A 25360-nucleotide genomic window follows, 5' to 3' on the forward strand; every position below is an offset into this window, starting at 1 on the left:
GGTGGCGCAGCTGCTTCTCATTTGGCTTAATTGGCGCGACACCCATGAGGGTGAAAGCAACTCTAAAAACTCCCTCGCCTCACAGCATGAGGGTGTTGTGTTTAAATCAACTGGTCGCTGGGGCCTTTCTGAAGTCTGTGTGGTCTCCCTACGATATGCAGGTAAACCAGAAACTCTAATGCCTCTGTAGGTGTGAGTATAGTTTTGTGGCTTATATTTTCACCAGGGTGGTGATGGTGCATAGATAAGATGCTTGCCTTTGGTGTGGGAGACCTGGGTTCGTTTCCCACGGTGAGACCATGTGTCCCTGAGCAAGACACTTAACCCCTAGTTGCTCCAGAGGCATGCGACCTCTGACATGCATAGAAATTGTAAGTCGCTTTGGATAAAAGCATCAGATAAATGTAACTTTATGTGCAAGTCAAACTGAGATTATAAAAGCAATTTGTATGGTCACAAAATACTGGTTTGTTTCAACTGTTTTGTTAATCACATGTATGAAACACACCTCACACACACACAGGTTTGACAGATAAACACACTGCTTCTTGATTTGATCTTTTTTTGCATGTGAAAATCTTTATTTGATGAACATTACCAAACAGCACTCACTGTCTAATAGATGAACAGGCAGTGAAATACGATGCAATTATAAAACAAACACATACAATGAGACACTTATCAGCTTTAATCTGTGATGGCAGTAACTATGATTGCGAAAAGATGTTGACAGTGAAAATGTGCGCACAGCTATTTAAGCTGTCCTTCATTCTTTACAGTCGGTTGAGCTGCTCCGTGCTCCTGTTGTAAATTGGGTTTTTGTATTCACAATCTGAGAAGGAAACAACAGAGAAGTGGGAGAGCAGTTCAGAGCACAGCATCATTTCATCCCGAACATGGCCATAGATGAAGTCAGCACTCACTTTCTTTGGCTTTCTTTGTCCCGGGACCTCCTGCAACATGCAACACTTCAATGAATAATGAATTGTTTTTCGTTTTGTTTTTTGCATCAGCATATCGCACGCAGATGCATCATTCTGACAGATGATACATGACAAATCAAATCTATATACCTTTGCGATGGTTCCCTGCCTGAGTTGACGAGGCTTTTTGCTTGCTGAGATCACTTTGGTTAACTGTGAAATGAAATGAATGAAGGTAAATTCCTGACAGTACTTAAATGATGTAACATAACATAATATTATATATTACCATAATAATGTCGACTGAGACTTGCTTGCCGTAATCTGCTGAAGAGTTCTGGAGAGGTGAGAGAAGACTAAATTACTCCATAATAAGAAGAAGACTAAATTCTCATAATAATTTGATGAATCACCATTCACACAAAAGTGCAGCAATTAGATCGTTTTAGCACCTGCGTGAAACCTCTGTTTACGTGGCAGCCTTTCCACCGTCTCAGAGTTACACTGGTTCAAGTCTGGGTAAATGCTTTGAATGTTCTGAGTCCTGTCCAGATAAGGCAGAGCTCCAGGTGTATTGCAAGGATTTTTGGTGGGGTCACCCTGGCAGTGGGCTGGGGCTTGGTCGTCATTTTCTGAATTTTAAGAAAGATCAAATTAGACGGTGCTGATATAGACATTAGTAGTGTTCAGGCTGGATTGAATGACAATGGCTGTTTTAACAAGGTGATCAAAGAGAGCAAGAAGATGAACTGTCTGAACGCACCGTAAACAAGATTGTCTGCTCCTGCAGGAAAAGAAACACACTGTGTACAATAACACAAAAATCACAACACATACATACATATATAATGAAACCTACATCATTTATTTGTTTTATATTAATTGCGATAGATACCTCCCTGCTGTTGATTTACTGGTACTCTGCCTGCTTCCTCAGGTGGAGCACTGGCACCTGCAGTGGGACATTATGACCTTCTATGAAGCAGCATAGCGCAATAGTTGGACATTTTTGGAAATATGCTTGTTTGTTTTATTGACAAGAGTTAGATGAGACAATTGATACCTCTCACATCTGTCTGGTAAATATAAGGCTACATTATAGCAGTCAGTTAGCTTAACTTAGAGCAAGGACTGGAAACAGGGAAACATCTAGCCTGGCTCTGTCCAAAGTGAACTAAAATCCAATTAACAAGTAATAGTCTGCATTTTGTACAGATTAAACAAACATGGTAATGTGTAAATTAGTGGCCTCATCATTAAAATGGCCATCAGCTACTTTAAATAACAACAAACAAAATGTATGTGTATGGTTATATTTACAATAACTAAATCAATTTTATTAGTGTTACTATAGGATTTTATTTAGCTTTAACTGCCAGCAATGGTGGATTGAATGTGAACGTGTTATTATGTAACTGAGGCCTAAACAATAAGACGTGAATATGGGGACAGAGTTGTCAGGGACAGCAGAGGAAACCACTAGGCTTATGATGGGCTTATAAATAACAAATACATAAAAATGAGCTTCATAAGTCACATTAATGATAAAAAGATGTGTGTCCTATAACTAGAAGGAGAGGGTTTGACCTTAGCAGCAATCCTCCAAAATTAGGATGTGCCAATGACCAATGAATCACTTAAACATGTTGACAAGCTACCTTACATTCCTGTGCTCTGATGTAAAAATATCTAGTGACATTCTACAGTAATTACAGTACAGATCTAATATAAATAGTCAAATTTAAATTTTTGCTTACCCTCAAAACCTACAAGGTTGATCGTATTGTCCTGTGTTCTGTTATTACACGACACTGAAATATAAACAAAAAGGGTATTTAAATAACCATCCATCCATCAAATGAACTGACAAAACTTTTCTTCTATTAACTGTGTGGACTGAAGGAGCCACACTGGGCATGTACTCACATAAGCATCGCATGCAGTAGTAGGCACAGACACACAGCAGGACGAAAACAGCTCCACCAACACAGATGTAAATCAATAGCTTCATGTCTTTCTCTGCACCTGCATGATCAGTTGTGGTTTTACAATGCATTTCACAGGAAACTCTAGCTCATGTGTCCTCCTATGAGGTTTGTGACCATGGAAAGGAAGAGGTCTCACCTCTCTGCACAGGCTGCTGTTCAGTGTTAACAACACTTACCTGTTTCAGCAACCAGTTCCACTTGAAGACAGTTATTGACATGCTGACAGCGATAACACCCCAGGTCAGAGTTTTTAAGGTCATCAATGCAGATGGAGTAGTTCCCCTCTGAGTGCTGGTTTGGAAAGACTTTCAACCGGCCATTTCTGTGGTCATGGAACACAATCTGGCCTTTAGATGTGAAGTTGACCACGTGCACAGTGGGAGTTCGGGCCCATTCCACATCGATGAGGCTCCTTGTTGAAACATAACATGGGAGGAGCACCGAGGATCCAAGTAGAGCACTGAGCGACTGTGTCTCACAACCATCTGCATACTCACAATTACTGTCAAAGTAGTCATCTTAACAGAAAGAGAGAAATTACAAGAACAAGTTTCAGGTTTAGGTCAATTATCTTGTGCTCAAAAAGCAAAGGGTAGCTACCAAAAGCAGGAACTCTTCTTTCTTATTACTGTATATCTTTAAAATCTAGTCTAGAAATATTCAAATTCACCGTCAGGTTTGAGCATAAAAGTTTTAAATATTACCGGACAAATATCAAATGGTTAACCATGAATTACCTTATTACACACTGATTTATAACATTTACAACACTGAAACTGACAAAGGTAATACAATACATTTTAAGCAGATATAATGTGCCCACAGATAATCCTAATGTTACCAGATTAATCAATGAACAGTGTATTTTAGTATTTATTTCACCTGCAATATATACAACATAAAATATATTTAATTATAATACTATGGATATGATAATCCACTATACAGAATAGAAATATTTTGTCTTGCCTTCAGTATGTAAATTAAAATATCTCAAGCGCAAGACTTCAAAGATAACTTAAATTGACTGGACAACGCACATATACGTACATATACATCCACATGCATTTTTATCTAAGTAATTACCAATTCAATTCTCTAATTTCAAAAAATCACTTACCGTTTGACAACAACACACACACAAAGCACAAGGCCAAAGGGAAAATCCACCTGTCTGCATTCATTGTCAGAGTCTCCTACAGTGTGAGCAGCAGTGGGGTAATGCTGTATGTTAACCCCTCTAAGCATCATGGGACAAAACCACAATACCATCACATTTCATATAGTTAGACGGAAATGATTTGCCGTCTTTCTGTTTCACATGAGCATGTCAATGTTTGACAACTTTTTTTTCAGACTGTGTGATGATCACACTAAGAATTAAATAGAAATTCAAATGACTAATAATAAATTTTTGAAAGCAGTGAACATGCAGATAATGATCTAAAAGGCCTGTCATGACTGTCTCCTCCAGACCACTTCCTGTTGATGTTTCCGGGAAAGGTAAGGCTTGAGATGAAACAGATTAAGGCTAATGTCGAAGTGTATTGTCCCCTGGCTAAGTAAAGCAAAAGAAGCACATTTTTAAACCCAGGTGTTCATGTTTAACTAACATAAAATCTGTGATTTGTTAAATACATATTTCTGTTTAAATTAGCTCTGCCTTGACCACCTGTAACATTAAAATGTCGTTGAATGAATACAACAATCTGAAATGTCATTTTACATTACAAATTATTTTGACGAGTTCTTTTTGTTGATATAATTTCTGTACTTTTTAGTGATACTTGATTGTCTCAATGCTACAAACCTTCACTTTGCAGTGTCTGTGCTAGTGGAAGTACCAGGTCCAAATACTGTTTCTTCTGCTATATTAATTATGAGTATTACATCATTATATTCATAGGATTTTTTCCTTTCACCCTGGTACTTCTGGTGAGTGACAGCAACACATTCTCATCTTAGTGCGTCATCACCAACGTTTTCAGAGTGACAAAGCGTAATTATTTTACGCTAAAGGTGTCAGAATTAAAGCAGCAGAGATGTAGCACCTAAAACTCTGTATCCTAACTTCCATAATACAACTTCAGAGCCACAGATGACATTACACAACTGTTTTCATAGGCTCTACAGAGAGCTGAAGTGAATCCAGAACTTGTGATTTCTGTAGCAGAAGTAAGAAAACTCATTGTAAGTCCTGTTGATATTTGAAATTATGTGAATAACTAAAAATACAGCATTACGGAGCCTTTCTCAACAGTAGCATATGTAGTATGGCTCACTTCGTATTTTTAGATCGATTGAACTTAATAAAATCGGTGGAGTGTCCCTTTAAAATTATTCTGAATGCAACATTACTACACAGTAAACACAGTAACATACAAATTACTCCAACGAAGGTTAAAATCAAGGGCAACTGGACTTGGTTGAAGATACTGGAAGATCCCCCACTTACAATGCTGTCCTTTCATCTCTTCCCAGGAAACTCAACAAACGGAACCTATAGGCCTCAGGTGAAGATACCAACGATGGTCGTTCAGTCTTGGCCACTGGTAGTCTTAACCTGTAACGACTGTCGTCACAGCAACAAGGAACACTAACGAACCAGCGGTATCGATGACCCGGGCCAACGACCCCACTGAGGTTAAATAGCTGAGTTTCCCTGCCAGTCAGTCAGAACTGAAGAAGTCCTTTGGATGAGGGACGAAACGTCTTCCAGTAGCTTCAACCAAGTCCAGTTGCCCTTGACTTTAACCTTCGTTGGATAACTATGACCTGGATGACTGAGAATCTTCATAGACATACAAATTACTGTCAGTTTTCTACTGCGAAGAGATGACCTAATCTTGCACTACACTTATAATGGAAATGCTATTTTAGGATATTGGTTGATGATGGTTGGTGATCTACACAACTGCATAGATTCATTGTTGCACACTCACATGTCTGCTTATGCTGGAAAAAACGTTTTTAGTGTGAAATGTTTATTTATGGCAATGTTTGTCGGTCTGTCTGTCAGTCAGTTGATCATCCACCACATGAAACGTAGTACAGACATTACTGTTCATGAATCCTCTGACTTTTCCTCTAGCGCCACTAAGAGGCTGAGATGACATCTAGTCCAACCTCACGTCGCTGCTATCGTTTTTTCTTTTTCTTTTTTTAAATAACAGGGGATGGTGAGACCTGGGCAGCGGGGGTGCGTGTTTCCGCCTCCTGCAGGCTGTATGCTGTGAGCGGCTGCACTGAAGCTGTGTGTGTGAACCAGCACAAGACTCATTCTGCACTGACACCAACCGTCCGTAGCCAGCTGCAGGATGGCCGGGAGCTTCTTCAAAGGACGTTTTCTGTCCTTATTCGACTACAAAACGGAAAAATACATTGTCGCCAAAAATAAGAAAGTTGGGATTTTGTACAGACTTATTCAGTTATCTATCATCGGTTACATTATAGGGTAAGTGGATAACTGTCGTGGCTTTTATTGTCATAAATTACTTAACATTTACTTTGCAAATAATCATAATTTAAATATAGATATTACAGTATGTCTGTGAGGAGTTTATGTTGACCTTTATGCACTGTAGGTTAGCCTATATATAGAAATAAATAGAATTTAATGCAGCAACTTACATAAACGTATTGGCTGCTATATATGTACATTATTTTGATTACAGATTGATGATGACGATTTCATGATAAAGTGAATGGATTACACATTTTAGTCAGGGCTATGGCAGGGCAATCATATCATGTAACATGTGAACATTGAATATTGACCAGCCTTAAGGCATGTCTGTGATGCCAAGAACTTTAAATAAAAATGTTATGCAGGGTCAACAACAGCCACAAAACACCACCAGACATGTTACATCATGTCCAAATATGAACTGTATATTGAGGGGCAAGGCACATGGTTAAGTGCAGAAGTCCACTTGAAGACACCACTTCTCATTCCAGCCTTGGTAGCCCTCTGACTGCATGTGAGAGACAGAAATATGTGTTCCAAAATAACGTTCATTTCAACTTCTCACATGTAAAATCAGTGTGCCCTTCCTTTCCTCTTGTCATAATGTGGACCATAAACATGAAAATCCAAAGGAAGAATATCCTGAGCCCTGAGCTAAGCACTCAGCCAGCCCAAACATCCCAGCCTGGAACATTCACACAGCTGTGTAGTTTCAGAAACAGAACAGAAATAACAGAGAGAATGACAGGAAGGATAAAAGGTATGACAATGTGAGATGTCGTCGTAAGTAAAAGGCTGATTAAGAGAATAAAAAATAAAATCAAGAGTGAGAGAATGGAAGAGGGATTCACACTTTCTACTCTGTAAGAGAGATAGGAACAGAAAAGGAGCATGAGATTGAAAGAGAGAAAGAATTGGAGGAATGACACAAGCTGGTGTTTTGATAAATATACTTTATGTGAGTAATGGGACTGAGTAAGCTCCCCATCTTAAAGTCCCATTCCATGAGTCTCCTCAGCAGCGTGGATATATGAAGATTGACTGTTGGTGTCTTTTTGCTGGTGACTGCCAGTTTTCTTTGACAGGATGTCCCATCCAGCAGTGGTGCCTCTCAGGATTTATTCCAGTGAAGCGCCTGAACAATTATAGTGTTTCTTCAAACAGCAAGAAAGAAAATAACCGTTCATTTCGGAAGTTCACCTGACAGTTACCTATTTCAGTGTTTGGGGGGTTTGAAAAATTAACTGATAAGTTAATTGTGTCATGTGATGAACAGGCAAATATTTACTATGATTAGAACGGCATGTTAAAAATCAACCTAAATACAACTGAATAGTCCAAATAAATTTATGCTCAAAACACAAAATAGTTCAACTAAGTTTAAGAATAACAACCACACTTGCACATATTTGAAGCAGTAAGCAGTAGTTTACAGCAAAGGAAATCTTCTTCATTAAACTTTATTTCTGATACAATTATTAACTTGAAAATAACCACACCTTAAATTTGATTAACAGTATGCTTTTGGTAAATAGACTGTACTTGCATAGCGCCTTTCTAGTCTTCTGATCATTCAAAGTGATTTGCACTACATGTCATATTCACACCATTCACACACATTCATACACTTATGGCAGAGGCTGCCATGCAGTTTGGCCCATCTTCTGATCAGCCGCCCCTAAGCAGTAAAGCGCTGAATTTTAGGAATACGTTATAGTTAAAACATTGTCATTGGAGCTGTACTGCTGTAAGTTGACTGCAATCATTTACAGTGAAACATTACTCAACCTTTAGCAAATAATCATAATTTGAATATAGAAATGTATGTCTGCTAGGAGTTTGTGGTGACCCAAATCGCGCTGTAGGTTATATGTAAATTATAAAAAATAAATAAACTTACATGCAGCAACTTGCTTAAACGGATTGGCTGCTGATTAATGTATAATACATCTACATTATTCAGTTTACAGACTGACCTTGATGATGATTTCAAGGCATGATAAACCATATATTTTTAGTCAGGGCTATGGTAGGACAAGTGATTTTTACACTATCAATTGTCACACAAAATGTCTTTGTGTACAAGAGTTTGTACACTTTTTCAGTGCCCTGTAGCAAAACCCTTAAAATCAAAAAGCTATAGTAGGCCTGATCTAGTAAGTTAATTTTATTTACTTATCACCTTTCCAGAACAAAAGTTATAAAGTGCTTGATTATTAAAGACAAAGCAGCAGGCTTAAAATACGACACACAATCTGTATTTAGCTTAATGTTCAAATCAAACTGAGAGAATAAAAATGGCACATAAAATCAAAATGTTTGTTTTCACCCACAGGTGGGTTTTCTTAAGCAAGAAAGGCTACCAGGAAACAGACGAGGCCATCCAGAGTTCTGTCATAACTAAACTGAAGGGAGTGTCAGTGACTAACACCACTGAGTCTGGTCTGCTGGTGTGGGGACCGGAGGACTATGTCATCCCACCACAGGTGAAAACATTCACGCCACACCATCAATTCACGGTTGTGCACAAGAGACAGTCATTATGCCAGGTAGCAGATATCAGGCAAGTTTAAATCAAAAAGCAGGTTTCAGGGAGGAATAGTTCAAACACTAAATGGCAAATACGTTAATGTAGCAAACAGGTGTTGGAGAAGTTGCCTGTACAGTAGGCCTGTATATTTTGAGAGGGACAGGTCTGTTGGCAGGAACAGGTGATCATCATCATTTTCTAATTAACAGTGTTTTCCCTATATATAGGGTGAAGCAGTTCTGTTTGTTGTAACCAATTTCTTAGAGACGCCAAACCAGAAGCTGGGATACTGCGCTGAGGTAAGAATATTAAGTACAGTTGATTTAAATGTAAATCACAGCCTGTGTGTTAAGACCACTGTGGTAGTATTTCCATGAGGAAACTGTACCCTCTCACAGGTCAGTGACCATAATAGGAATTGAAAAAATGAATGGTATCTTAGATCTAATTTGCTAACCACTATTTTCATATTTGATAACATAATATGATGATGTGGTACTGAATTTATTAAATACTAGCATAGTAACAGTGCAGTGCAGTGTTCACATTTGTCAAATATATATATTTTTATCCACATCATTAAAAAAACTATTTAACAATCAATAAAAGCCATCACAAATTTAACCCTGAAACATAAATATTAGCCAATATCTGTTTAATTATCATGTGGACCCAATTGCAGACAAGGAGATGGAATTTTTTTTGTTGTTTTTTACAAACTCACAAAAATGTGCAAAAAAGTGAATTCTGCTGGCAGTATTGTGAGCAAGCAGGCAGATGGCATGAGATGGGCAGGTGGTGGAGAAACAGGCGAAACCCTAAGCAAGGCATACAGATTGAGTTCCTTCTCTCTTGAACCAATATCAGAAAAAGGCAGAGGTCAGAAAAAACATCAGACAACAACATTAAACAAGTTCAAAATAAGATGAAGTAGTTCATTATCACTTTAGGCTGTAAAAGTGTGATGAATCTGAGGTCATTTATTTTAGCAGAAATATGTTTTGAAGCAACATATGAGCAACATTGCTATGTATAGCCACATTGTGAGCCCTATAATCCTTTTACCGTGTTCACAGTTCATTCAAGGTTTGACTGTCAGTATAATGAGTAACGAGTTCCCTAATGACTTCAACCTGTGTATTGTTATCTTGTTACCTCTCTCGTGTCTATAGTGCTTCCCTTCCGTTTTTATGTCAAGCATACAGGCCTTGCAGTGGCAAAGCGGTGCAGTAGTTAGCAATGTCGCTCTCAGCAAGAAGGTCGTGGGTTCTAACCTTGGTCATCCTAGGCTTTTCTGTGTGGAATTTGCATGCTGTGGGTTCTCTTGGGTGATCTGGCTTCCTCCCACCGTCCAAAGACATCAAACCTAGGATAATTGGCGACTTGAAATTGTCCCTAGGTTTGTGTGAGAGTGGTTGTTTATATGTATGTGGCCCTGCAATGGACTGGCGATTGTCCAGGGTTTGCCTTGCCTTTTCGCCCGATGTCAACTGGGATTAGCTCCGGCCCCCCGTGACCCTGTGATAAGCGGTTGACGATGGTGGGTCCTATCCCTTGTGCTATGCTGATCCTTGCTTCACTATTGTGACAGAACAAACTGGCCATCATGGACCCAGTAGACACTTATTCCAATGAACTCTGTGAATTAATTTGTGGACCAGGTGGTGCTCAAAGATATGTGGAGGAAAGCAATCAGTGACTTTCATAGAAGGTAGTCTTGTCTCTGGCATCAAGACTGTTTCCTCAAAGTCTTGGCTAGGGGATTTCATACCTGAGTGGGCCACAGACTTTTCCTCAGTCAGCTTCCCAGCCTACTAAACTCCTGCCAGCTCCAATTCCTATCTGTCCCGGTTCCTGTGTTGGATTGTTTTCTGTCAGAGCTATTCACATTAATCTCCTTTCTGGATACTTCCTCACAAGAAAGTGAGGCTCCCAATAATGTCAAGACTTTCTCTTGTACAGATCTCTGATGTCCATTTTGCTAGACCTTCCTGTAGAGCAAGACAGTACCCAGACTGCTGGCCTTTAGCCAGATGCCCAGTTGACTAGCACTAAACCTGCCAGAATTCTGCCTAATCTGGCTCTGGAGCACCCTTCAGAGAAGCCCTCTAGAAGGAATCGTTGTCATGCCCCTCCACTGCCCTAGAGCCTTTGCTGCCCAGCACCAGAGTCACCACTGCCCAGCTCCTGGTTCCTTGTCGGCAGCCCTGCTGACTCCTGTTCCTTGTGTCTGGTGTCCTGTCACCTCCTGACCCTGCTGAGGTCTCCGACTTTGTCTCTGGCCTCCAGAGGGTTCTGCCCCTAGCCATCTGCCTTAGGACTCCTGCTCTACCCCTGTCCAACCCTCGGGCCATCTGCCTAAGAGCACCAGCTCCTCTCTTCAACCCGAGCCTTCAGCTATCAAGCTCCTCTCCTGTGGAATCATATCCCAGTTTGGGTTTGGTGGCCAGACACAATCTCCACATTCTAATTGTAGGCTAAAGATTTTCTTCTTTGATAAAAGAAGAGATTGTCTTCTCCTCTCCCTCATCATCTGTTTGCATTCATATTCCATTAATGCACCGCTACCACCATTACTATTGTTTTACAAAAGTAATGTGGAACTTGAGATTCTCCTAGCCAGTGTCGACTAGTGCTTGTCATGGTGGGAATTGTTGGGTCTCTGTAAATAATATTATAAAGAGTGTGATCTAGACCTGCTCTTTATAAAAAGTGCAAAGAGAAAAGTACTGTTATGAATTTACACCACATAAATAAAATTAAATTGCACCAGATTGAATTTTGAGACAAACATGATGTTTTGTTTAACGTAAGGATACTAGTGAGTTTTCTGTTGAATATCAGCTAGCTGGAGGGAATGATGTGTTATTTAGACACTCTTTGCAAAACACCACTTGGCTCGCATTTCCGAGCTCTCTGAATCTAACTGTTTATTTTAAGATTACTTTATTTACTCTCCACTGTTTGACATCTCATCATCTGGAAACTATTTCAGCCGGCCATGTTTCAGAGATACAGTAGGCGATGTATGACTAGGTTAGGGAAGAGCAGTGAATGAACTGTGCTGTACTTGAGTTAAATTAAAAAACACAAATAAACTGAAACTTTGCAACACTAAGATCACCTTATCTGATATATTGTCATTTCAGTGAACTACAGAGACAAACATGTTATTTTTATTGTTTTAACTTTTAAAAATGGATGACAACTCGCTGTTCCTTTAATGAGTGTGTGCTACAGTTACACTGTCCATTATTACTCTCAGCTATATCTTTCACTACACATTTCTAGAGGGTTCCTGGTATGTAAACTTGGCATCTCTTGGTCTCCTGGCTCACTATAACAAGCCAAGAAGACTAGCCAGCCAGTACAAGCACTACACAGCCATAAAACACTGCTCTTGTATACATTGTTGCTCTCCTCAATAGCAGTTCTCCTGGTTCTGAAAAGATACCACACACTTGAGTGGGATCCTTTAACTGTCTGTTCCAGTAAGTTAGGAAAAAGCCACGGGCATGCACCCCTGACTACATTTTCACTTTCATATTAATTGGGTTGCTAGAAAAGAGAAACCTGTTATCTTTATTTGAAAGCCTCACACAACCCCACTGTTTCAAATATAGTGTAAATCTACTAACTCTAATAGTATATGTTTTGGCCATATAATACGTGATTTTACCCCTTTTCATAATATTTCACTTCTAAGTAAACAGCCAATATATGTAGTTTGTATGGCAGCCAATATCTGCCAGGAAAAGTAAAAAAAAAAAAAAAGGATGCAAAGTTACATATGTATGATATGAATAGAAATATTCTTGGTAAGTCATTCTAATTGTTTCTGTTTCCTGTCTGTCTTAACGTATGTCCCAAATCTAATTGTGTCTAATCCTTTGTGGATTAATAAAGTTGTTTTGAAATTGAAAACTGTTGATATACGAAGACAAAATGATTAAATATTATATTATGCCTAACTTTTTGTTTTTTGAATATCTTTTTGCGGCATTTATTTTCAGAGTCTCAAAGTGCTGGATGGCCACTGTCGAGATGATGAAGACTGTGAGGACGGAAAGATGGTAGTGGCTGGTAATGGTAAGACATAAACATCACTGGTTTAATACGCCATTAAGCTGGCTGACTCTGAGATGTAAATTTAACAAGATTAAATTGGGTCATGGTATTTTCCAAATAAATGAAAATGAGTGCAACATGTATACGGTAGAATAACACAAGTGGTTAAAATTGGCATACAAATAATCAGAGTAATACTTTCCTTGAGAACTTGTTTCTACTGTTTGAGTCTTTGTGCTAATTGGAAATAACAGAGGATTTGTGATTTGGTGTGTGTGTGTGTGTGTGTGTATATATACAGACAATGACAACATATATTGAAATGCCATATCTTTTCACATGATAAACTGGATGGCTTCAGGGTGTCTTCTGTTTGTGTGAAGGAATCATGAGTGGCCGATGCTTAAGAAAAGATGAAAAATCCATCGGTACCTGTGAAATCTACGGCTGGTGTCCCATTGAAAGAAAATTCATACCACAGTAAGAAATTGAGAATTCTTTCACCATTCTAATGGATTTGATCCCCCTCATGCATAAACACATTTGTTCATACATGTCATCAGGTACCTATTTTATTTATATTTTTATTCTTAGTATTAAAAATCCTGGCGGTAAGACCCTGTTGGGAACATGTTCCATTGTATAGTGTGTAATAGAAAACATACAGAATAACTGAGTCAGTTGTGTGATGAATCATTTCTTTATACGTGCAGCACAGGGGGCCGAGAATGGTGTCCTCTCCCAACATGCAGCATCTCTCTACCCTAGTACCAAAGAGCAGAGACATGGTGACATCATTACAAATGTTGATTCAATTCTAGCATTTAGCATACAGTCCTAGAGAGGTCCTGAGATCACAGTCATGGTGGTGTTTCTGTCTGACATCTGAATACACAATCCTGAGCACATCCAGATCTCACAGTCATGTTAATGTATATACAGTGAAGAATATCGTCACTACCCCCGTAGTGTCACTCATCTGTTTGTGCAAAAGGTGCCACCTCTCTGTCTGCCAATGTCTGGAGAGAATGACCCTATGGTAATTATAACAATGCTGTTGTCTCTCAGGTGACTGTTAAGCAGCTTTGTTAAAAACTTATTTCCAAAGTTAAATAAAAACTTTTTTCCAATTTTTTTTTCACAAGTGACAGAAAACAGACAACAATCCCTGAAAAATTTACTTTTCTGTGATGCAAGATTCCCATCTGACAATGACAATATGTAATCTATGGAGCTTAGTTTAGCACATTCCTTTGGGCAGCTACATAATAATACATTAATACAAGACGACAATGCCTTGTTGTGTGTTTTTTTTTTTTTTTTTTTCTTTTTTTTTTTACAGACGCCCTCTACTGACAAACGCTGGAAACTTCACTATCTATATCAAGAATTTCATCCAATTTTCTAAATTCACATTTTCAAAGTAAGTACTCTTCGTCTGAGTTCAATACTCAGCATACATTCTCTATGCACTGCTTGGTTAACTGGAAACAGCTGTGAGCAGTGTTGACTCATTAACAACTGTGCGTTTCTTAATTCTGAGGTCCAATGTCCTTGAAACTACCGACGGCTCATATTTGAGGAAATGCAGATATGATGAGGAGCTCAACCCCTACTGCCCCATCTTTCGTCTGGGAGACATCACCAGGCGAGCTGGATACAACTTCCAGGACTTGGCCACATTTGTTAGTATTATGCTTTTCAGTTGTTTATAGTCACCAGTTGGTGAATGTCACAACTTTAAATCCCAGTGATTTTACTGGAATAGACGCACCTATTGGATCAGTCAGATCTGTGTTAATTTATCCCCTACAATTATCTTGTATTGATTGCACTTTTTGTTAACTCTTACTTCCTTCCCTAGGAATTTACCCCATTGATGTGATATGTTCCAGGAGCTCGTACTAGTATTTATTGCTGCTCTTACTAGTATGTATTGTCAGTTGTAGATCTGTATTTGATGCTCTGTTGATGCTTGTATGTTGTTCCTCAAATGTAAGTCGCTTTGGATAAAAGCGTCTGCCAAATGAGTAAATGTATCACATGGCCTTTCTTCGATACTTAGATACTCTTTTTGCTTGTGTCAGAACAACAAAAGAAAAAACAGCCCAGACACCATTACATCTAAATCACGTCTGTTGAAAAGAAGTAAGAGCAAATGATAGGTTTGAATGGTAAAGCATACAACAAAAAAAGGGGTTAAGGAGGTAAAGCAGCTGCCATTTTTATAAATAAAACAAATTCTTAAATTTTTCTTTTTTCACAAGTTAAACCATACAGATCCACTATCTATAAAATAATGACCATAGAGATTAATGAAGCAAATTCATTTCATGGCTTTCTCTCTAAGAAAATGTCACTGAAACGTGAAATAAGCAGTCTACTGAAAACAGTGTTTCCTAATGTACAGAGATCTTGCTTGATTGTGATGGAATGATCTTACACAACAAGATGCTTTTGTTGATTTTTACGAGGGATGCACAATAAGACCCACTGCATTGGTATCGTAGCAGATATCTATGTTAGACCCACTGTTTTTTATTCATGTTACCATTAAATTCATTGTTTCAGGTATCATTATGTCATGGTGGGAGAGGTGAACAGGTTTTTAATTTGGGAAAAAGAAGGCAAGCACTGGTTTCAGATCAGTACCTCTGTACATGCAAATTTCCTCAGTTGAGAAATTTGGAGAAGAAAAAGGTATATCGATGCATCCCTAATGTTTACATGCTGCAATAGTTATAGGCAACACTTCAGTGGACTTATTTGTCTATATTTATTATATTTCCACCACAATAATTTTGGCCGAGAGTAAATGAGCAAATACTAAAGAAGCAGTACAAAAAAGTCTTATTAATTATTATGGTTTGAGCATCAGTGTGTTCATGTCCATTGTCCCTGTAAGACTGATGTGTAGATATGTGCACCAAGGGGAGCCAGACTACCTTTACTTTACCATGATTCATTAACATGGTTTAGAAGCCACATATGATAAAGTCTGTATTTTGTTTTCCAGGGTGGCTCCATTGGCATTATGATACAGTGGGACTGTGACCTTGACAAAGGCTACTCTAACTGCCATCCACAGTACCGCTTTACTCGGCTAGACATCAGTGTCTCCAACAAGACCATCACTACGGGATTTAACTTCAGGTCTTAGTCTATCTTGTTATGTTGCACAGACATATATTTCTCATTATCTTCAACATTATATAACATATTATTTGTTTGTGTTCTCAAGACTCCATATTTTCCCTTTTGTTGCCCAACAGACATACTCGGTATTTCAAAAATGCTGCTGGTGAGAGTTATCGATCCCTTTTCAAAGTCTTTGGTGTCCGATTTAACATCATGGTGCATGGAAAGGTATGGAAAACGTGTTTTACAGAGTGAATGCACAAAATGCTGTCTACTTTGCCAAAGCTTTATGATGGGACATGATTTAAGTGATCAATGCAATACACAACACACAGAAAATAACAACAAACTGACAAAAGCTTGTTGGGTCTTGAATTATGCACATAAGATGTATTATGATCTTATTGTGTCTCAGTAGACCGTGATTCTGACATGTTACTTAAACAACATTCAAAGACATTTAAAAATATATTTAGACATTTATAAAAGACAGACATAACCGTTAATTCTAGGGACTATATGTAATTTTGTCAATGAAATTAATCAAATTGTCATTGCCTTATTGTCAGTGGGCTCAAAACTCACTTGGAAATGAAGCACACGCCTGTTTTATCTGTTGCTTGCATCAGCCACTATTCTGCTTTTAATGTGAGGTCTCCGGGTCGCATTCAGCCCTGCGCGCGCTCTCGAGCCTCTCTCTGACTACAGCGACAACACTGCAGCTAACGACATGCAGTTCCCTAACACCATAAAACAACCGGCTCACAGCAAAACACAGGCTCCACGTAAGGATACAAAACAAAAATAAAGGTTTATGTGCTTAAGCCCATCAGACCAAACAGGTTCAGATGATGTCGAGTAAGAACAAAGTGAGCATTAGTAAAACTGGAGAAACACAGAGAAAGTCACGTTAGCTCGCCGACTAACGCTGAGCAGTTGCTAATGTTATCCTGTGCAAAGTTATATCGCTTTCCACATTACTTTACCAACTAACGCGATCCATGTTACATGTAACAGTAAAAAGCAAATGTGGAGTGATTTGTTTACTAACGTTAGCTTATAGTGATGCAGTCAGGAGCAGCCAGCTAACGCTACAGTAGGTCGGACCTGCTGCTGTGTTCTTCGTAACATTCAGTTTAGGTTTATTGTCGTTTTACCAATACTCAGATACACAGCTTCTCCACCTCTCCGTCGCTGTAACTAACGTGATCCACATAACATAAAACACTGCAACAAAACGGTCACAACAACACAGAGGAAGAGCCATCCAGTAAAGTTACTTACTGCGGTCTAACTGTTTTAAAGTGTGACACAATGTCATTATAATATCCGTTCCAGCTCACTAACTGTTTCATTATCATCCAATACATGTGCTGACATTGCTGAGCATCCGGAGACAGATTCACAAATTGTAAAGATGGTTACTGAAAAGCAGCAGGGGAGCTAACGATGTAGCACGTCGGCTAAACGCAGGAAATGTAACGTTATCATGTAACGCGAGCATGGATTTACCTGAGTTTCCCGCTCTGTCTGTTCTCCCTGCCTGTCTATAGCCATAGTCACACTGCTGAATGAAAGGTACGGTGGCGGGGGGTTAATCCGCCTCTGAGCCGGGAACGTTGAAGTAACAGAGCCTGAACATGTCTGAGTGAAAAGCCACAGCCTGCGTGCTGGTGTTTCTGTGTTTATTGTGGTATTTCTGTATGAAAGTGGCTGTGTTTCGGATTATGCAGTTCAAGCGAGCACACGTACGAGCACACACCTGGTTGCAATCTTAGAAACGCACCGCTAGTGGCTGCTGGAAACTACATAACGCCCCTTTAAGATAATTTTATTTCTTGTGTTTCTGCTGTTATTCATAGGCCGGGAAATTCAGCATCATCCCAACAGCCGTCAATGTGGCTTCAGGGCTGGCTTTGATGGGTGCTGTAAGTACCATTAAACATTTGTTAAAAAGAACAGCAACTTTTTGTATTTTGCCAGTCACATCACTGAATAAAACTTAATTTAACAGGGAGCTTTCTTCTGTGATATGGTCCTTCTCTACCTGATGAAAAAGGGTGACTCTTATCGAGAGAGGAAGTTTGAAGGATTCAGGTATGAAAAGCAACACACAAGTGCAGTTGCAGAGTTTCTTTGTATTTTTCTATGTATATAGTTAAGTATCACAGGACTGTTTCAATTGAAAACCCATAGTGTTGTAATGATATGGTAGTGATGTATGTGTATTTGATGTTTTAATTTCAGTGCATACATGTACCAGTTTCTGGGTTATGATATGTCAGTCTGTTGACTTCTCGCCAGCCCTCAATCTTAGATGAATGATGAGGTCCAGTGAGGCCTAATTCTCAGGTTATCATGGTGGATGTTACTGACATTGATGACAGAGACTTGAAGATAGGCCTACTCCAGTTTTAATCATGTTATGGAACACATGAAAGTGAAAGTGATGATCAACACTGTTTTCCAAATTCGTAAAGTGTGGAAGTCAGATATTTGACTTTTGGTCACTGATGGCAGTTTTCTGGGGATAAAGCTATATTTTCTACATCTATAAAGTATTATTACCAGAGAAGATCTGAAAAGTTCTATATTACAGTATTTTCTTTCTGTCATAATAAACTGGATAATATGTAATTTAACAAATGCATAATTCTGTGCATTCTGTGTAATTCTGATATGACATATTGTTTATAATGTGTCTAATGTTCTCTATCTAATTGAGACTATCTCTCCAAGCAGCTGCATATTCTATATGTATGGGGAATTTTCCCACCTGATAGTTGTGGATAATTGTTATCTACTACCCCGTAGTACTGGCACACACGGGTATATCAGGCACAGGTCTGCTTGATCACTTAAGATTTTTTTAATCTCCTGTCCAAGACATGGGTGTAAGCAGAAGTGTAAGAGGAGAGGAAAAAGAGAATTTGGAAAAGACAAAGTGATAATAACAAGGAATCTGCTTATCTTATCTACTGCCCGGTGCAGATGAGAGCTGGCGTTTGACTGAGCCATGGCTGGCCAGGTGCAGTTAGCTAATCCAGGGGCTATCCTCTTGCTATATCAATGGCAGCTTACGTAGGGCTTAGGGAAGGATTCCAGGCCACAACTTATTGAGGAGCTGAGGCAAATTGCTTACATGCTCAGTAGGCTGATGAAAGAGCAGGCAAAGGTGGCTGGCAAGGCTATAGCTGCACTGTGGTTGGTGAGGTGCCATATGTGGTTGTTTCAGTCCAGACTGTAGCAGAAGGATCAAGCCGTTCAAATCTGTCCACCTACAGTGTGGCAAATAGTAGCAGTATGGTAAGTATCATTGATAGGCTTGTCAGTGATGGACCCACTGCACATGGAGGTGTTACAGGTGGAGGTTTCTACCCTCATGGCAAAAGGAGTAGTCAGGGAGGTAGAGCCAGGGGATCAGAGGGCTGGTTTCTATTCCCGCTATTTCCACACCCCCAAAAGGGATTTGAGACTAAGACCAATCCTAGACCTCAGGGGCCTTAATTGGTTTGTCTGGACCCTGAATTTCAAAATGTTGACAATTCCCAGGGTGAGGCAGGCAGACCAGCCAGGCGATTGGTTTGCCACCATAGACCTCAGGGAGGCCTTTGCTCCCCTTGCCATTGCTAAATTGCTCACGAGCTGTGGGTGTAGGCATCTCCATGCCTTCTAATCCTCAAAACAGTATAGGTGCCTGGGCTGGAGAATCAGGAAGCAGACTGCTTGTCCGGAGGTCGCCCAAGCCCGGGAGACTGGAGGCTCCAGGTGGAGGGGGTGACACAGATCTGCTGTTGCAATGGGACACTGGTTGTGGATCCTTCAAGGAGTTGACCCACTGCTCCCTGTTTTCCTATTTTAGTGCTCTAGAGCCTTCTGTGTGCATTTCCCCTCTTTGGTAGTCCTGATAGCCCCAGACTGGCCTTACATGGTCTGCTTCTCAGATATATTCGCAGCACAGTGGCAGCTCTAAGTCCAGAGGGATCTGCTTTGACAGGCCCAAGTTCTGTTTCACCCCTTTTCCCAGGGGCTTTGGCTTTGAGCCTGGCTTCTTAAAGGACAGCATCTTAGCAAATCAAGGCTGCACAGGTTCTATCTATGAGGGATACCTTAGGGTGTTTGAATTGTGTTGTGGGGCAAACCAAGCTGACCCACTCACGTGTGGGTCTTAGATGATCCTACTTTTTCTGCAGGATCAGTTGGACAGGGGGAAGGCATTATCGACCCTTAAAGGTATGGGAAGTGCAGGGCTAAGGCAAGAGAACAGAAGCAAAGACAGTCCCCACTTTGCCTTGTAATAGCTGGAGTCAGGGCAACAAGGGCCCACAGGGTAACAGACCAACTGTTGAGTGCTTTAAACTGGAGTGTCTGGCTAGACTGGGTAACAGAAGAGATCTACCACGCATACAAGTTGTGTCGGAAATAATCATCCACATCTGTCGGGTGGGGACATTTCCCATACATATGGAAAACAGTGTGTAGCTGGGTGGAGCAATAGTCTCTTCATTCAGAGAACAACAGTTACAATGTAACCTACAGTTCTTACACACTCTATTTGTCACCACAACTTGTTCCACAGAAATACAGAGAAAGCATCCGAAGGCAACAGTGAGGAAGCCAGAAAGAAGGAAAATCTGACGAATTAGACGTTTCACTGCGTGAGTTGAGTTTGCAACATGCCTTTCTTGGTTATAATAATAAATATAATATTATAAAAATGTACATATTTTACATAATAACTTTGCTGTACTGGGTTGGAGCTCATGTAAGGTGATACATCATTTTCAAACATGTAATTTTGTTGAATTTGTCAGTTTTAAGATTCTACCATATGTACTATAATAATCTGCATTAAAATCTCATCTTTAAAAACAACAATTTAACTAAAAAAATGTAATTACCATAATTGTAAGTAAATACAGACCTGGTTTATGGTAATAATGACATATTGTGTAAAGACTGTAATACTGTTGCTGATTGTATAAAAGAACATTTTTGAAAGTCATATTTGGTGCCTCACCTTAACGAAAACAGGAAAAAACAGGACTGGTGACTTTGATGTGGTTCAATGTTTATGCCTCATAACACTTATGTGGTTCTTCACGTTCTTCTGAGAGGCAGACTCATTCCTTGTTTGAGAAATTCACATTAAATTATCAGTAAAAATACCCAGCACGTGCTATTTTTAGTCAAACAAGCAGAATGACTTTAGGGACTGTTACTTTTCGAAATCCATTTTTCCTGTTCAGGGTTGTGGGAATCATAGACAGATTAAATGCACAGAAAACTAGAGCAAAACACAAATCGCAAACTTCGCACAGAAAAGCATTTTACATGGAGGACTTAATCATGTTGCTTTTCTTCAGAATGACATTGTTTCCTGCTTGAATTGCATGACTGATAATTACTATGAATGGACTATGCCTCATGCATGAATCACGCATTAAGTGCCAGTTTTCATCGAACACCTTTGTCTTTATGTAATTTTATTCAATTTAACAAGTAATCCTTTATTTATTAATTGATACAGAAGAAAGCTATATGCCTGTTACCTAAGTAAGTGTGCAAATAAAGATTTTAAATAAAGATTAAGACTCATGATGTGGTGTACTGTATGTAGTGTGACTGTATTGTTTATTATAATTATAGTAAAACAAATTAAGAAATTTAGTATTGAATTAGAGATGCACCTGAGGCTGATGTAACAAAGCGCTTGTCATTATATACGTGTAAAATATGCTCAAACACAATGAAGCCTCAGACTGTCTACACACGATCATTTGTTTATTGGCCTTTCTTCAGCATGACTGTAACACTTGTTTATGATAATGATGATGACGGTGTTGAGTATGAACTCTTGACACTAGTGCAGCTCAGAGCACACTGGTAAGTAAGCCAGATCCTGAATTAACGTTATTTCCACTGGGCAAGGGGGAACAAGAATAAGCAAGTAAACATTGATCTATTATCTCCTCAGCAGTGCTACCTGCCTTAGCCTAACATATTTTTCAATCCCAAGTTTTTTACCAACCTATTCTCACCCTCAACAATGCTAATTTAACAGAAGTATGCTAGCTGCAGTTTTTAAACTGGCACGCACAGAGGTCAAAACGTATTGGAGGTGTTAGAACGCAGGGCCGTGGGTACGAGTCGGCTGTAGCCTGATTGACAGGTAGCCATGGTAACGACTTGTCAATCATAGATAATCCCGATAATAATTTACTAAATCAACATCATTTTGTATTGAAGAAGACTTGAAACTAGCAACTGAGACCATAAACTTATTAGGAAAGAGTTCACTGAGGTAATTCTTCAGGTGAGAAGTAGGGTCATTTTACCATTATTTCTAATGGAGCAGGACTTCTTTTTGCAACCAGAAGAGTCGCCCCCTGCTGGCCGTTCAGTAAAATGCAGGTTTAAGGGACTTCAGTGTTCGCATCAGATCGCTGAACCGAAGCTTCCCGCTTGGGGCCACCTCGTTAGTTAGCTGACTTTATACAATGCTAACATTCAACTTTTCATATGGGCAATTTAAGTATGACAAGCTTCCACAAGAGTTTCAGCGTCTTTGCACAATAATATCAACTGTAACACTTCTGTCCATTTTTCCCTGCTGTACAAAGATGTGCTGTTTGGTTTTTATGATGTCTGCACTTTAAAACATAAACAATATTATCTCATAAATCTCTTCATTATTTTAGCAAAATTCCACATTCACAAAAGTAAGTTTTGTAACTGCAAACCTTTATTCAAAGTATTTATGAGTGAATTGCAACAATACATACAAACTATTCAGCACTCTTCAAACCCCAAAGCCTTAGAGACACTATATATATGTAAACTTCTTAATTGCCTGAACTGCTGATTATTTTCTTTATTTTGATTTTATTTTATATATATGTTAACCCCTGGTCTGTGTTTGCACTTTATACATATACATGCATTTGAGTTGCAATAAAAAAAATTTATACATTTTTTAAAAAATAAAACGGCTCTTCAGAAACCCATGGCTGACGTCACGGAGACACGTCAATTTTCAGTCTATAGTTTTATTTATTGTGAAGCGCTTAAGCGTAATTGTTCAGCTCTAAAAGTAGCTCTAGCATAAATAACAGAAGAAGAATAAATACTGTTGTTTCTGTAAAAACAACTGAGAGTGTGTCCTTGGATTATCCTTAGAGTTAACAGGGAGATTTTTTTTTGATGGATATTTTTTTTTGTAATTAACACAAACTCTACAGCATGTTTTGTAGTGTCTTCATGAATATATAGCATGTGTTTCCCTTGTTGTATTACTAAAGACAGAAAAAATAAATCCCATACATAGACTGCTTGCAGTTACCCATTGTTGCCTATAGATGTCACTATAGGACAACTTCATGTTATGGTCACCCTCGGAAACATTTCACAGCTCTTTGTAGGAGAGTCTGCCCAGACTGTTTCTTACAAAATAAATAAGAAAGTGATAAAGTCAGTCACTCATAGGTGTATATTATTTAACCTCAGTGGTGAAAACATTTCCATATTTAAGTAAAAGTTGAGATACCACACTAAAATGTTACAAAAGTAAAAGTAGGCTAAACGTCATCCAGTAAAATATTACTCCACTTAAAGTTAAAAAAAAAGTACATGGTGTTAAGCATCAAAAGTAAAAAAAAACATGATATTACAAAAAGCAACCTTTCTTTTTAATTTCACTCAAGACAGGTTTGAATACAGCATTGTAAGTTACAGTGAATCATAATGAGGAAAACTGATTCGCAAGAACAAGGGGATATTTCCAGTGTGTGGTCTGCCAAGAACAAAATGAGCAATAATCAGAAGCATTGTCCCTGCATCACACGAACAGAGTTATCTCGCTGCCTAATGCATAACTAATATTCATTAATCACAAGAAACATAAAGTTACACTAGCAGCTGGTATAACTCACGTCTCTCAGTTACAAACATAATGCAACCAAGATAATACAGGACCATTGTTTACTAAACACTGTAGTTGTCCAGTTTCCCTTTAGCTAATAATCTTAGCATGCTAACCATTAGCATTGAACAAAGTCTTTTATAATTATAATAGGTAAATGACAAATCAGTAAAAAAAAAAAGTACTTCAGTTCACCTCTGTTTAACCTACAGCATCAGAAGTTTAAATTAGAGAAATGTTACGATATGGTAACCACAGTTCTATTTGCACAGATGGAGCCCTCTACTGGGCTCTATGGGGACAGTGGGTGGAGCCCGATTACTGCCCAGGAGCGGCAAGCCACAGTCCACCTCACCGACACAATTGGCCACAGGGCATATGCCCTAAACCGCCTCCATCCTAAGCGACACGGCAGTGCGCCACCCCTCAGAAGGTCACTAGATAAATAAGGGTTTGGCATGACCAAGAAGGATCTGATTCAGCCAGATCTGCTAGACTGTCTTGACCCCTCACAGGGACTTCCAACGCATAGTTGGTGTGCGTTGTTCTCGCAAACTGGCAATCTACAATAGACAACGGTCTCTCTCTCTTCACAGATCCTGGGTCGCACTGGTGAGCACAGATCCTGAGAAGGAGCCTGAAACATCCAAGAGGTGAAAGCGCATGAACGGATGCAGCGAAGACCACGTGATGGTGTGCAAATCTCTTTGATCATTTACATTTACTACAATAATACAATTATACATTTAATCCTGCTAAAAAGGGCCGTCGACACTGCCACAACACGGGGGGACTGTGCATAGACCACGGAGGGTGGGTCTTTATCCACCCTAGGCTGTGTGATACCTTCACAAAGCCAGCTGGCTGGGCGCTTCTTAGATAGGGCTTTCCCAATTGCGCTATCACTGATACAGATGTGCAGCGGAACAGTACGTCGAATGGGGCCTGTGCTCTCCACATACTGCATAAAGCGTGATTTATCATGTCTGTGCGCGTAGTTACGCACATCTCTGTTGTTCTGCAATTATGCTAGTTGGCGGTAGCACAATAGCGTCCACTGCGTTGACTTTTACCGGCCAAGCGGGCTTTTGGTTTAGCCCTCCGCTAATGTGAATGGGGGTAAAATTGTATGCGTGCAACTGTTATAGACTTTTCAAATGTTACCGAATGGATCACATTCTGAGTCATCTTGCTCGGGTTTTGATGGTCAAATATATTGATCCATCGTGTTACAGCCGCTGTTTTGGCCGCTAGTAAAAGTTACTTCAAAGCACGGGGCACTTCCTGTCGGCTCAGAGGCATTGCGAGGCTATCCAGCTACCAATC

General features: G+C 39.4%; 2 protein-coding genes across 3 annotated transcripts; one reads left to right on the forward strand and one right to left on the reverse strand.

The window, feature by feature from the left end:
* Window positions 1–93: 93 nt before the first annotated feature.
* On the forward strand, window positions 94–25294 carry LOC119882696 (P2X purinoceptor 5-like). Of its 2 annotated transcripts, XM_038692881.1 has the most exons (14): window positions 94–161; window positions 6085–6365; window positions 8713–8863; window positions 9135–9206; window positions 12921–12996; window positions 13359–13455; window positions 14318–14398; window positions 14519–14660; window positions 15992–16128; window positions 16248–16341; window positions 17976–18041; window positions 18128–18210; window positions 20693–20771; window positions 24631–25294. In XM_038692881.1, the coding sequence occupies exons 2-13, from the start codon at window positions 6229–6231 to the stop codon at window positions 20757–20759; spliced, it is 1203 nt and encodes a 400-aa protein (XP_038548809.1). In that variant the 5' UTR covers window positions 94–161; window positions 6085–6228; the 3' UTR covers window positions 20760–20771; window positions 24631–25294. The 2 variants fall into 2 exon arrangements, with proteins under 2 accessions (XP_038548809.1, XP_038548807.1); XM_038692879.1 differs by lacking the exon at window positions 24631–25294 and having other exon boundaries at window positions 101–161; window positions 20693–21705.
* Window positions 553–4191, reverse strand: LOC119882697. Its single transcript, XM_038692882.1, has 11 exons — window positions 4032–4191; window positions 3088–3429; window positions 2850–2948; window positions 2681–2734; window positions 1819–1875; window positions 1687–1707; window positions 1376–1555; window positions 1213–1260; window positions 1074–1136; window positions 924–953; window positions 553–832 (listed from the first exon to the last, which is right to left on the reverse strand). Exons 1-11 carry the CDS (start codon window positions 4093–4095, stop codon window positions 774–776), a joined length of 1017 nt encoding a protein of 338 aa, XP_038548810.1. The 5' UTR covers window positions 4096–4191; the 3' UTR covers window positions 553–773.
* Window positions 25295–25360: the final 66 nt, after the last annotated feature.

Source organism: Micropterus salmoides, unplaced genomic scaffold (genome assembly GCF_014851395.1).
Source record: "Micropterus salmoides isolate LMB-PRFRI ecotype aquatic unplaced genomic scaffold, ASM1485139v1 Ms_hic_scaffold_3, whole genome shotgun sequence".
In the NCBI taxonomy this organism is placed as follows: Eukaryota; Metazoa; Chordata; class Actinopteri; order Centrarchiformes; family Centrarchidae; genus Micropterus; species Micropterus salmoides.

Excerpts from the sequence above, each read along its gene's own strand:
- LOC119882697 (XM_038692882.1), bottom strand. The coding sequence starts at position 4,095 with ATGAATGCAGACAGGTGGATTTTCCCTTTGGCCTTGTGCTTTGTGTGT. Across the intron at positions 3,430-4,031 it reads GTGTGTGTTGTTGTCAAACG|ATGACTACTTTGACAGTAAT; the intron begins GTAAGTGATTTT and ends CTTTCTGTTAAG. Across the intron at positions 833-923 it reads GACAAAGAAAGCCAAAGAAA|ATTGTGAATACAAAAACCCA; the intron begins GTGAGTGCTGAC and ends TTTCCTTCTCAG.
- LOC119882696 (XM_038692881.1), top strand. The coding sequence starts at position 6,229 with ATGGCCGGGAGCTTCTTCAAAGGACGTTTTCTGTCCTTATTCGACTAC. Across the intron at positions 16,342-17,975 it reads ACATCATGGTGCATGGAAAG|GCCGGGAAATTCAGCATCAT; the intron begins GTATGGAAAACG and ends TGTTATTCATAG. Across the intron at positions 18,211-20,692 it reads AGGAAGTTTGAAGGATTCAG|AAATACAGAGAAAGCATCCG; the intron begins GTATGAAAAGCA and ends CTTGTTCCACAG.